Here is a 14,741-nt window from a genome sequence, read left to right on the forward strand (position 1 = left end):
CATCCGATAGGGTTGAAGGCGAATGGGAGTGTAGTCCGTCAATTCGACATCATGGCAAATGGCATCAGTCTGGGTCGGGACATCCCCGAACAGACTGGAGAATTCAGCAACCAACAACTGCACCTCTTCACGTTGGGCCATCTGCAAATGGGACAGTTCCTCCACAGCATTCACAGAACTAGAATTATTGAAAATGAGATTAGTTGGGTCCCCAGAACAATCATCCCCTCTCTCACTGGAAATGGAAACATTGGTTAGTGCAATGGGCCTGGGGCCCTGGAACTTCTTCAGTCGATTTACATGTATGAGCATTACCTGGTTACGTTTGTCAGAGTGCCTCACTTTGTACGTGAGGTCCCCAGTCTTTTCTGTCACAATGTAGGGGCCTTCGTACTTGTGGGACATAGTGTTCCCTAGTCGAGGCTTTAATACCAGGGCAGGGTCGCCAGGCTGAAATACCCGTAACTTAGATTTAGCATCGTTACGTTCTTTCATCTTTTCTTGGGCCTTGCCAAGATACTTAAATGCAGCCGCCTTGCAGTCCTTGAGTCTCTGGTGGTGTTGCGCAAAGAAAGCCGAACCTTCGGATAACGTTACGTTCCCTAACAGATTCTCCTGTAACATTTGCAAGGGTCCACGAACTTTATGGCCAAAGACTAACTCAAAAGGAGAACAGCCCAGTGAACTTTGTAATCCCTCTCTAGCCGCAAACAAAACATACGGTAAATTCTCATCCCAGAAGGTGTGGGAACTCTCGCACGATGTCTTCAACATCTGCTTCAGAGTTAGATGGAAACGTTCAATTACCCCCTGACTCTGTGGATGGTATGGGCTGGAAACCTTATGAGTTATTCCATGTTCCTTACAAAATTGCTCGAAAACATCAGACTTAAAATTAGTACCATTGTCAGTTTGCACGACCCGAGGCAGTCCAAAAGTGGAAAAAAATTGCAACATACGAGCAACAACAGTTTTTGCTCGGATGTTCCTTACAGCAAAAGCCTCTGGGTAACGAGTAGTGATACACATCATCGTGATTAGGTAAATATTACCAGACTTAGTTCTAGGTAATGGTCCAACACAGTCCATTACCACATGAGAAAATGGTTCCTCTGGCACGACAATAGGCCTTAGAGGAGCTTTAGGTGGAGTCTGGTTTGGTTTCCCAACCAGTTGACAAACAATACACGCATTACAAAATTTTGCCACATCGCTTTTCAGCTTGGGCCAGAAAAAATACTTTAAAATTTTGTGATACGTAATATTAATACCTTGATGTCCCCCCATAGGATCATCATGAGCAGCTGCCAAAACTCTTTCTCTATAGCAGGTCGGCAACATAACCTGGTGGACTACCTCCCACTCATTTGACAAGGGAGCACTCTGTGGTCTCCATTTTCTCATCAAAATCCGATCATTGTAGTAGTACCCAGTTGCTGCGTCTACAATTTCCTCCATAGAGACGGCTGTTTCATGACAATCTGCAAGAGTGGGGTCAGCTTTCTGTAACTCACTCAAGGAGGCATCTAGGCCTTGGTCAGATGCCATTGGCCGAGGCTCAACAGTGTTCTCCTCCACCTCCCCACTACTCTCTGTAGGTGGCGGTGGCAGGCTCTCCACAATGTCCTCGGCCACGTCATCGAGTCGGGCAATGAATGTGTCCGCGAGGTCCACTTGGTTTTCACCACTCGGAAAGCTCCTCGTGACCTCGGGATTTACCATCCTTGGCAAGCACAGGGCTGCCCTTACATTTAAGTCCCATAGACCTGGTCACCGCGCACGCAGGGTACACAACATTATCCTCTGCGGCGGGTGGATCCAAGCAAACCTTAGGGGTAGGCAACATAATAGGCAGTCTAGAGTCCCCTACCTTATCCCCTGCTAAATCATTACCAACTATTACATCAACATTAGGGAAAGGTAGGTATGAAGTGACTCCGACTGTACAAACACCCTTGTGGAAATCAGATTCCAGGGTAACCTTATGGAGGGGTACTGCCCGAGTATCACTAGTGACACCTTCGACCAGTACCACCTCTCCAGTGTCGAGAGTGCTGGCACCTTGCAACGCACTCTCTAAAATTAAAGTCTGGATGGCACCGGTGTCTCAGAAGATCACCACGTCCTTCCAGGAAGAACCCTCAGACAAAAGTAGTCTCCCTTTCGATAAGAATGGGGTAAGCAAGTCCAACCACTGTGGGTTGGAGGTCTTACTCCCTAACCCTTCTGAAAGCCTCAAGCCCTGTGTCACAACTAGAGCATTGGGTCTTTTTTCAGGGTGCAGTTGCCAACAACGGCTAATAGTGTGGTTTGGACGATTACAGTGACCACAAAAACGTCGGGGAGAAGAGACATTACTAACAGAATTACCCTTCGGTTCACCTTTAGGTGCCGTTGGGCTAGACACTTTAACAGGGTTAGTTATGTCTGAAACAGAAGGTGCATTAGGTAAAGGGTTAGAATGAGCTGGTCTGGACTGGCTGTGGGTATAAGGTTTGCTACTCTGTGGGGTATAATTATTTTTATTGGGCCTTTTGCCCGCCAATTGGTAGTTTTCTGCCAACTTGGCCAAATCCCCTATTTTAGAATTTAACTCTATCCTTCCTTTAATGTACTGTGATACGTTCTCTGGCATAACATCTATAAAATGCTCCATTAAAATTAAGTTCCTGAGAGCCTCGTATGTTTCGGCTTTCGCCGAGCGAATCCATCTATCAAACAATCGAATTTGATCATTCACAAATTCAGTGAGCGGTTGGTTGTGAGTAGGCCTAAGGTTACGGTAAACTTGGCGGTGAGCTTCAGGAGTAATTTCATATGCCCGTAAAATACATTCCCTGACTTTATCATATTCGAAACACTCGTCGTCAGGCATGTTTATAAAAATATCTTGTGCTTTACCCCTAAGTCTTCCCTGTAGGATTTTCACCCACTCTTCCTTTGGCCAGTTCATGGACGTGGCCACTCTCTGAAAATGGTTGAAAAACCTTTCAGGGTCAGACTCGGAAAATTCAGGCAAATTATGCTTTTTCTCATAATGCCTGGGGTTTGAATCCCCGGCAGGTGGAGGTCCAGTGGCATTCACTCTAATTCTAGCCTCCTCGGTTTTGAGTTTTTGCTCCTCTAATTTTATTTTTGCTAACTCTAAAGCTAATTCACTCTCCCTATGAGTTGCACTTTCTGCTTGGCTAGGCTGGCATAAAGGTGTATCACTTGCCAATAGTTCTTCATCAATACAATGTTGTAATATTTCATTCACCAAAGTCCACTTTTTATCTGCGACATTTAATTCTAGGCCAAATTCCTGGCCTAACAATACTAAATTAGACTTTTTAAGTTTCTTTATCTCTACCACTGAAGGCTCCCTTGCCAGGTTCTGCATTTCAGAAGACATCACTAATAATTTTAGCTCCCAGCCAAAGAAAAAATAAAAAAATAAAAATTGGAAAAAAAAACAAAAATTTGCACGGCCCCTAACACAAGGCCACACTAACCTTAATCGTGAAGGGATCCAGTTGGGTGTCCAGTCAGTGCAAGAATGTCCTTTGCTAGATGAGCTGGACCCTAGGCTAGCACACAACCGTTCTGCGGAAATAAAAAATTTTAATTTTGGCACTCAAGAATCCAATTTTTTACACTTATAATGTTCATCCCGGACAGGCCCCCACTTGTTACAACTGATATGAGTGGGGCTTCTATGGGGTACTGGTACTATTAAGGGGTAAAGGTAGTTAGAAGACAAGAGTATCAAATACGGGAGAGCTAAAAGGCCCGGCCCCCAAAATAAACTATCCACAGTAGTGATAACTTGCTACAAGACCATATATGTTAGTCTAAGGGTTGATCACTGCACTCCCACCTTGGAAGAAGAGATACTCTGTAATTCATGTACTTATTTATTAACCCCTTAACAACCCCCCATATACACTCACACCAATAACAATAATAATAATAACTTTACCACACTACCTTACGTTAAAAGCCTTGGTCCACATAGACAGGATACAAGGTTTACACTAATAACAAGCTAGGGTAAAGTACTACTGGATAAGCACTGAAGCTGGATGCAGCTTAGGGTAGTGAGACCATGTGGTACCCTAATACAAAACACAACACTTAGGGTAAACAAAACACTGGCAAATACTAACCCCAGGTCTCACCAATATTTACTACCAGAGTAGGTCCACTTACTGATGCCCCGTACTTAGCTTAAGGATACAGGAACTTCAGGTAAGGGAAATAAGTAAGAGGAGAAGGGAGAAGAGAAGGGATACAGCCACAGAGTAGGTCTTATCCGCACGACACAGCCAGAGAGAAGACCGAGCTAGCCACCAGCTGCCTCCCTCATGTCGTGGTGCCGGGAGGAGCCTAATTGATCGTGCAGCTAAGCACATTAAAGATCTTCCCCTATGCAACGTATTGTTACTTTATGAATGATTAGAAAGTATTAGTAAGCAAAGTTGGTGCCTATGTTATTATTTAATAATCAACCCCCAGCTCAGTCTTTAAATGCTCTTTGAGAAACAATAATAGTCTTACGTCTGGCAGGGAAGATACAAACAATTGCTATACGAGATGCCCAACTGTACTACCAGGAAGTTTAATAGCTCAATTTTGACCTCTGGTTTCCACTGGAGAACCCAGGGTTGTAACAGTTGCAAAGTTACAACACTCAGAACTATTATTTTCATGAAGTGTTTAACGTTGAATCCTTTCACGATATAAATATTTCATTGCTAACATGTCAATTAAAATAATATTTAATCATACATCGATAAAAGATTATAAAAAATATAAAGAAAAAGTTCTTAAATAGATGAACAAAAAGTGATTAAACAAATAAAACGTAATTTAATAAATAAATCAAAAGCGGTTGAATAATTAATGAAGGTGATTAAACAGATAAATATACGTGATTTAATATCTAGGAAAGGCTAATTGGATTAATAAATAATAACAACTGAACAAATAAATATAATGTGATAAAAAGTGAAAAGATAAAACTTGCTAGAATTTATAAATACAAAGTGACTGAATATTTAAAAATTGACTAAATAAAGGAAAATTATTGTTAGATTCAAACTAAAGTATTATCTGGGTAATATAAGGAAAAAAGGAAGCTGAAGTTGTTAAATAAGAATTCGAACTGGTAACCGCGTGAACACCGGGTCCAACTGGTAACCGCGTGAACACCGGGTCCAACTGGTAACCGCGTGAACACCGGGTCCAACTGGTGACCGCGTGAACACCGGGTCCAACTGGTGACCGCGTGAACACCGGGTCCAACTGGTGACCGCGTGAACACCGGGTCCAACTGGTGACCGCGTGAACACCGGGTCCAACTGGTAACCGCGTGAACACCGGGTCCAACTGGTGACCGCGTGAACACCGGGTCCAACTGGTGACCGCGTGAACACCGGGTCCAACTGGTGACCACGTGAACACCGGGTCCAACTGGTGACCGCGTGAACACCGGGTCCAACTGGTAACCGCGTGAACACCGGGTCCAACTGGTAACCGCGTGAACACCGGGTCCAACTGGTGACCGCGTGAACACCGGGTCCAACTGGTAACCGCGTGAACACCGGGTCCAACTGGTGACCGCGTGAACACCGGGTCCAACTGGTAACCGCGTGAACACCGGGTCCAACTGGTGGCCGCGTGAACACCGGGTCCGACCTCCCAGTCTGACCTCGACTCTTCCTGCTTAATGAAGAACTCAACAGTCATACATTCATCCACTTCATCATACATCATCAACTGACTTTTAAGGCATGATGGGAAAAAACAGTAAAGAAAAGACTCTGTGAGGAGTCAGTAAGTAAACTGAAGTGTACACAGTTGAGATTGAAATTGAAATAAGTTTATTGAAGTAAAATATGCACAAAGGGATGAGGTAGCTCAAGCTATTCTCACCCCATTCAGTACAACGTGTTCATACATATATACACACACATCACAAACAATGAATATATTGCCGAACATTCTGAGAGAAAAATATATACATTTTCTCCTTTACACAAGTAGTATGGTATCAGACGTACACACAAATACTTTTATGACTTAGGTATACTGTATAGACAATTTGCAAGAGACATGCAGATAATTCAACAAAAAATTACAGTTGTGGTGCAAAATTCTTATATCTCTCCAGAATATCATCAACCTTCCCGTTGTGATACATCCAGGCTATTTGTTCAGGAACAATCTTTATCTCTGTGTTTCTATATACATTAATCAACAATCAAGAACATAATGGGCAAGGGTGTGAGACCTTAACATACCATACCACAAAGACAGTACCTCTCTCAACCAGTTTAAGATAAAAACTAAACACTACCTAATAAATTCCCTGTAACCTACCTCACTCCTCTATTGTCAACCCATGTCCGTTATTTTCTTTTTTTTTAATCAACACTGTTTGTCAACCTATTGTATTTGTGCTGCTTTTTCAGTCATGTTCCCCCTTTTTTTTTATCTTTATTTGTATTTGTTCTCAACACTTTTTATTCTTTATGCTCAATTAGTATTAAGTTCTAGATATTAATGTTTTTCTTGCCCGAAACGCATTGCGTAATAGTGGCTTTAGGCATTGTATGTATGTACTATGTATGTATGTACATAAATAAATAAATAAATAAATAAATAAATAAATAAATAAATAAATAAATAAATAAATAAATAAATGTTTATTTAGGTAAGGTACATACATACAAGAGATTTTACAAAGATTGATGGATTTATAGATAGAGCTAGTACATACAATGCCTAAAGCCACTATTACGCAAAGCGTTTCGGGCAGGAAAAAACATTAATGACTAAAGCTTAATACTAATTGAGTATAAAGAATAAAATGTGTTGAGAACAAATATAAATAGAGATAGAAGAGGGGGGGAACATGGCTGAAAAAGCAGCACAAATACAATTAGGTAGACAAACAGCGTTGTTTAAAAAAAAAAAAAAAACAGACATGGGTTGACAATAGAGGGGTAAGGTAGGTTACAAGGAATTTATTAGGTAGTGCTTCGTTTTTATCTTAAACTGGTTGAGAGAGGTACAGTCTTTAACATGGTTGGGAAGGTCATTCCACATTCTGGGTCCCTTGATTTGCAGAGCATTTCTAGTTTTATTAAGTCGTACTCTAGGAATATCAAAATTGTATTTATTTCTGGTGTGGTGCTCATGGGTTCTGTTACAACCTTCAATGAAGCTTTTGAGGTCAGGATTGGCATTACAGTTAAGCGTTTTATATATGTATAATACACATGAGAGAATGTGCAGTGACTTAATATCTAACATTCAGAGATTTGAGTAGGGGTACCGAGTGATGTCTGGGGCCAGAGTTGGATATTGTCCTAATAGCAGCTTTGTGTTGAGTAATTAGAGGACGTAAATGATTTTGGGTAGTAGAACCCCAAGCACAAATACCATAGTTGAGATATGGATAGATGAGGGAGTAATAGAGAGTCACCAGGGCAGGGCGGGGTACATAATATCTGATCTTAGAAAGAATGCCAACAGTTTTTGTAACTTTTTTGATATATTTAAAACGTGTCCCTGGAAATTCAGCTTGTGGTCAATGAGAATGCCAAGGAACTTGCCATCTAATTTGTTACAAATTTGGGTATTGTTTATTTTGAGATTTATTTGATTAGAGGATTTATTGCCAAACAGAATATAGAAAGTTTTGTCAATGTTAAGAGTGAGTTTGTTGGCAGTTAGCCAAAGATGGACTATATTTAGCTCAGTATTTACTGTGGCATTTAGAGCAAGGGGGTCAGGACTGGAGTAAATGAAGGTTGTGTCGTCAGCAAATAGAATTGGTTTGAGGTGTTAGGAAGCATTTGGAAGGTCATTAATGTAGATGAAAAAGAGGAGAGGGCCAAGTATGCTGCCCTGAGGAACATCAATGTTGATGGGTAGGGTGGGAGAAATTGAATTATTCACAGAAACATACTGGAGCCTGTCAGTAAGGTAAGATTTGAGGTATTGCAGGGAATGTCCTCTGACTCCATAATGATGTGATTTAAGAAGAAGGTTTTGGTGGTTGATAGTGTCAAAAGCCTTATGCAGGTCCACAAATAACTCAACTGGGAACTCATTTTTATCAAGAGCTGCATGAATCAAGTTAATCTTACTAATAAGTGCATCTAGTTTACACTTCGTGTCATTATCATGAACACCTATCCCATATTCCCAGTAATATTTGGACACAAGCCTGAGTCGCATGTGCACGGAGTCACTCAAAGCATTTCTCCTTTTACCAGAAGTGAAATAGGTGTTTTGACTCGCATACATGTAGTGTTGCATGGTTTGACTTCCCTCATACATTATACCTCTCCTCTCCTCTCTACTTCTGCCTGTGCCTAAATATTTCTGATTTTGCTTCTTATTTGTCTCATTGTGAATTCACATTCAATGTCAACTTGTGGTTTTGATGTGGCACGTTTGGCCAAGTCATCTGCTACCTCGTTGAGCACTATTGCAACACGAGATGGAATCCACATGAGTTTCACATTGTGACCTTTCAGCTGTATCTCAGTTATCCTTTTCTTAAAATCTTTAACTATGGACATGAAGACTTAATTTGATTCTTTCTCTTTTCTTTCTTCAAAGGATTTCGACTGTTTAAGGAATCAAGTGCTCCTCGGCTATCGACAAATACAAAAACATCTTTGTCGTCTTGACAATGCCAACCTACTTATGAAAAACTCTCCAGACACAAAGCAGAACGCCTTGAAGGACACCAACGTCGCCTATGTCTTCAAATGCCCACTTGGGTACTGTAAGCCCCAAAGAACTCAGTATATAGGGAAGACAACAACGTCTCTTTCCAGGCGATTAACAATGCATAAACAACAGGGCTGCACAAAGAAACATATAATCTCTTTTCACAACTAGACTATCACCAGAGAAATTTGAACAAACAACACAGAAATCATCGATAGATACAGCGATAACAGGAGGCTCGACATCTTCGAGGCACTACACATTAAAAAGTCAACACCAGCAATCAACAGCCAATTAATGCACAACTATATTCTACCCACTTCAAGACTCCGAACCAATATAGAAGCATCAAGAGGAAGTGTGGGCCAATAGGCCCTCTGCAGTTACTTCAATTCTTATGTTCTCATATCCACTTAATACCCATAGTTTCGTGTTTTGTCTTGTGTTTGTCACAAGTTTGTTCACCTCACCCAAAACTGTTGTATCATATCACCTCACCCAAATGCGAGTATAAGAATGGACGAATTTTCGTGTTTACAGGTTACAGTTGTGTGTGTAAACTAAAGTCTTTGAAAATGTAATAAGTTGTTATGAAACATGTTCAGGCGTCACATCAGACTAGAAATAAAAATGAATTTTAGAGAATTGATTTTTCAATTACCATCGACAGTGAAAAGAAACGTAAGAAATATTGAGAAAATTCATGTCAGAATGATTAATCTTACCTTTTTGTCATATTTAACGACATATGTTTACAAGAAAGACTGCTTCCAAAATATACTAATACATAGATTATATATAATAATAATAATAATAATAATTTTTATTTAGGTAAAGGTACATACATAAAGAGATTTTACAAAGTTTGTTGGCTTTATAGATAGAGCTAGTACATACAATGCCTAAAGCCACTATTACGCAAAGCGTTTCGGGCAGGAAAAAACACTAATGACTAAAGCTTAATACTAATGGGTAAAAAGAATAAAATGTGTTGAGTACAAATAAAAATAGAGGTAAAAGAGGGGGGAACATTGTTGAAAAAGTAGCACAAATACAATTACAAATTATTACAGAAAATTACATTCAAACAGCGTTAAATTGAAAAAAAAAAAAAAAAAAAAAAACATACATGGGTTGACAACAGAGGGGTAAGGTATGTTACAGGGAATTTATTAGGTATAGCTTCGTTTTTAATATATATAGACTGTAGAGATTATTATAGCACCTCTGTATAGACCATCATTGCACCTCAGTATATATTATAATAGCACTTCAGTAAAGATTATCATAACACCTCTGTATTGATTAATATAGTACCTCACTATAGATTATTATTAAGTGTAGTGGTGTAGTGGCAAGACACTCGCCTGGCGTTGCGAGCGCTATGTCATGGGTTCGTATCCTGGCCGGGGAGGATTTACTGGGCGCAAATCTTTAACTGTAGCCTCTGTTTAACTCAACAGTAAAATGTGTACTTGGATGAAAAAACGATTCATCGCGGCAGGGATCGTATTCCAGGAACCTGCCCGAAATGCTACGCGTACTAGTGGCTGTACAAGAATGTAACAACTCTTGTATATATCTAAAAAAAAAAAAAAAAGTGCTAATTTTAGAATTAAAATTAGAATTTTAATATATAGTGAATTACTTTGCCTAAATTCATTTATTAGATAATAATAACACATTTTACTATTTAAAAATCCCTTAAGCAGGATCTAAATAACTTTATTTGTATTTTTGGGCTAAATTGAATGCGAATGTCATAATTCTATTCAAAATGACTGCTTACTTGCTGTTACCTCTGTTATATATGACAATAGCATAGATGTCACTAAATGAAAAAAAAAATAAAGACGTAAACTTTTTTGTGCTCATTCCAAGAGTTAATATTTCATTTAACATTATTATTAAACATTTTGTTTTGAAAAATTACTTGTTACCTAGACCGAGTTTGTTACTTGGACTTATTTACGAGATGTTTGGTAGGCTCCAGTGACTGTTTTAGTTGCCAACTTGTTGCAATAACTATTCTATAATTTGACATATTTTAGACGAAACGAACATTGACATTTCTTGATGTGTGTAAAGAGAACATGTGTCTGGTAAAGAAGTTTAGTGTGGGGCAAGTGGTTTGTGGAACAATAAAAGAGCTAAAGAATTGTATTTTTGACGACCCCTTTATCATAAACTGTAGAGGTTCCCAACCTGGGGTTCACAAGCTTGGTTCCCACCCTGGAGTCCACTAGCTTGGTTCCCACCCTGGGGTCCGCAATCTAGGTTCCCAACCTGGGGTCCATGAAGGTAGTACTGGGGGTCCACAACTTGGGGTCTGTGAAGGTAGTACTGGGGATCCATAATATAGGTTTCCAAATGTAGGGAAACTCACATATCATGGGTTTGCTATTTATTTAATTATTAAAAAATTATATTTATTTTATTATTAATTTATTAATATATAGAGTGGACTATATGATCCATATTTATCCCGCTAGTAGTTTCCATTCACAGGCCTGGGGGGCTATTTATATGGTTTGCCAAATCAAAATTAATCAGTTGGTATAGCTTACTGTTAGTCTGTACTTCCATGAACAGTTAAATAACGAGTTCAGGAAGGACTAGCTAGTGTTGTAGTATGTAGTCTGGTTCAAAATAATGGATCCATCAAGATCACATGAGCTCTGGCTACTTGCAGATCAGAAGCTAGATTCATGAAGTTGTTACGCAAGCACTTATGAACCTGTACATCTTTCCTTAATACACACCAAAATCACAATAGCGTGATGCATTATATGAACAAATCCACAAGGGCCGTGACTAGGATTCGAACCTGCATCCGAGAGCATACTAGATGCTGCCTTAATCGACTGAGCTACGACATGGTAAAGTGCTACCATGTCGTAGCTCAGTCGATTAAGGCAGCATCTAGTATGCTCTCGGATGCAGGTTCGAATCCTAGTCACGGCCCTCGTGGATTTGTTCATCTTTCCTCAATCTTTGATGGCTTTAGTTACATTTATTAAACAGTTTACAAGCATGAAAACTTCCCAATCAACTGTTGTTATTGTTATAAACAGCCTCCTTGAGATTCAGAGCACATTAACCATTTAATAATTGTAAACAAAGCCGCCAAAGATTAAGAAAAGATGGACAGGTTCGTAATTGCTTGTATAACTGCTTTACACTGTACACCATAGATTACAATGACAACAATGAATTCACACAAAATACACCATGGAATACAATGACTCTTCTCACACAATACACTATGAAATACAATGATCCTTTTCACATAATACACCATGGAATACAATGACCGAAAACATAGTTGCCAAAACTGTGCTGAATTTCAAAATATACCTCGAAAAGATCATCAAGGCAAATGGAGGGGACAGGGGGAAGAGGGGGGAACTTCAACAAGCCGCTGACTTCCTGTTCTCATCAAAGCCACTAGGGTTAGTGGCCCTCGGGTAAATCAGGTAAATTATAATTCCCAGACAATTACAGCACAACTGATAAAGTTAGGCTAGAGTAATATAAATTTCTGGTAAATTTAGAGTGATATAAATTTCTGGAGTAATATAAATTTAAATTTCATAGTCACTTTACTGACAGTTACAAATACCAGTCTGCCGTCAATAAACCCTCTGGTGAAATATTTATAATCAGGAGTAGAATTCATAAATAGGCCTAAACAAAAAATAAAGAAAGTACATTAGTTTGCATATGAATCTGATGAGAAAATTCCTTGATTAACATACATTTCCCTACCAATCAAATGATCTAATCTTAAGTACGTCTCAGACTGTCTTCTTCACCAACTCCAATGCTAAATAATATTAAAACAAAAATCTCCATAATTTAGCTACAGAGTATATTAAATTTTATATAAATTTCCACACAGAGCAAAAACAAAGCACATTATTATTAACATATATATGAAGAAAAACATTTAAAGCTTTGTTTAATCTTTGCTAAACTAAATAGATATTTCTATACTTATAAACAATTTCGAGTTTTCCTACAGTGACAGCTTCTGTAGTTCTTGCTTGGTCATCTAACTTTCATAAAAGAGCAATATAATAAAATATCTTCAGATTTTTACCTTTCATGGTGAAGTGTTTTCACAAACAAAATATAATTACCTCTGAAGAACATCCAACTGACATTGTGATTAAAGGTAAGTTAATATACCATTATGTGCCTTATTATCCTTCAATATTTTCTTAATTATCTTCCACACTCAAAGTGTTTAGCCTATTATCTGCATGGATCATCTTGTGCCTCTTCATATGTCCAAGCTGACGGAATCTCTTCCCACACTCTGGACACTCATGAGGTTTATCACCTGAATGCACTAACATATGAATCTTCAAATCTCCAAGACGACTGAATTTCTTCCCACACTCTGGACATTCATGAGGTTTGTCACCTGAATGCACTAACATGTGCCTTATTATAGTTCCACGTTCTCTAAATTTTTTGCCACACTCGGCACATTGAAAAGGTCTCTCATCCGCATGCACCATCCTGTGAGTCTTCATATGTCCACGCTCACTGAATCTCTTCCCACACTCTGGACACTCGTGAGGCTTATCACCTGAATGCACTAACATGTGAGTCTTTATATGTCCATGCTGACTGAATTTCTTCCCACACTCTGGACATTCATGAGGTTTCTCACCTGAATGCACTAACATGTGAGTCTTCATACTTCCACCTTGACTGAATCTCTTCCCACACTCTGGACATTCATGAGGTTTGTCACCTGAATGCACTAACATGTGCTTTATTATAGTTCCACGATCTCAAAATTGTTTGCCACACTCGGCACATTGAAAAGGTCTCTCATCCGCATGCACCATCCTGTGAGTCTTCATATGTCCACGCTCACTGAATCTCTTCCCACACTCTGGACACTCGTGAGGTTTATCACCTGAATTTTTTTTTTTTTTTTTTTTTTTTTTTGAGATATATACAAGAGTTGTTACATTCTTGTACAGCCACTAGTACGCGTAGCGTTTCGGGCAGGTCCCTGGAATACGATCCCCGCCGCGAAGAATCGTTTTTTCATCCAAGTACACATTTTACTGTTGCGTTAAACAGAGGCTACAGTTAAGGAATTGCGCCCAGTAAATCCTCCCCGGCCAGGATACGAACCCATGACATAGCGCTCGCGGAACGCCAGGCGAGTGTCTTACCACTACACCACGGAGACTGTTAAATGCACTAACATGTGAGTCTTCATATGTCCATGCTGACTGAATTTCACCCCACACTCTGGACATTCATGAGGTTTGTCACCTGAATGCACTAACATGTGCCTTATTATAGTTCCACGTTCTCTAAATTTTTTGCCACACTCGGCACATTGAAAAGGTCTCTCATCCGCATGCACCATCCTGTGACGCTTCATATGTCCAAGACGACTGAATCTCTTCCCACACTCTGGACACGCGTGAGGTTTATCACCTGAATGCACTAACATGTGAGTCTTCACATGTGAAGGACGAGTGAATACCTTCGGACACTGTGGACACTGGTGAGTCTTCATCTTCTTTATGACAGGTGCAGTTTGTGTGAAGGTTTTCTCCCCCGGATGATGGGAGAAGCGTCAAGGCTTGAGTGTTGTTTCTTAGAGTTAGACTTGATGTGAGCACTTGGCGGTCAATGGTGGTGCTTTTTCTTTATGATAGGTGCAGTTTGTGTCAAGGTTTTCCCTTAATGCTCGTGCTGAACATCACCGGCGGGTGCTGCTAAAATGGTGGCGGTTGTTTACCCTCTCATCACCTGAGCGTTCCAATGTTTTTGTCTGGTTACACATATCATTTTTCCTACTTCTTATTTTTGTTTATAAGTGATCATTTGCAATTAACACTTGTATTTTTATTTAAGTTTTTCAATCAAAGAATGTACTTGAAATTGTATCTTTAAACAAAAAGCCACACGATTATACTTTTTGAAGGAAATAGCTCTCCCACAGTTGATGCACTACATGCGCAGAGTTGACCAAC

General features: G+C 39.6%; 1 protein-coding gene across 1 annotated transcript; it reads right to left on the reverse strand.

Annotated features, from left to right (window-relative positions):
• Positions 1–1,761: 1,761 nt before the first annotated feature.
• LOC138361088 (uncharacterized) lies at positions 1,762–14,518 on the reverse strand. Its single transcript, XM_069320556.1, has 2 exons — positions 12,873–14,518; positions 1,762–3,585 (listed from the first exon to the last, which is right to left on the reverse strand). Exons 1-2 carry the CDS (start codon positions 12,883–12,885, stop codon positions 2,108–2,110), a joined length of 1,491 nt encoding a protein of 496 aa, XP_069176657.1. The 5' UTR covers positions 12,886–14,518; the 3' UTR covers positions 1,762–2,107.
• Between the last annotated feature and the right edge of the window lie 223 nt (positions 14,519–14,741).

This window comes from Procambarus clarkii, unplaced genomic scaffold, assembly GCF_040958095.1.
Source record: "Procambarus clarkii isolate CNS0578487 unplaced genomic scaffold, FALCON_Pclarkii_2.0 HiC_scaffold_174, whole genome shotgun sequence".
Classification (NCBI taxonomy): Eukaryota; Metazoa; Arthropoda; class Malacostraca; order Decapoda; family Cambaridae; genus Procambarus; species Procambarus clarkii.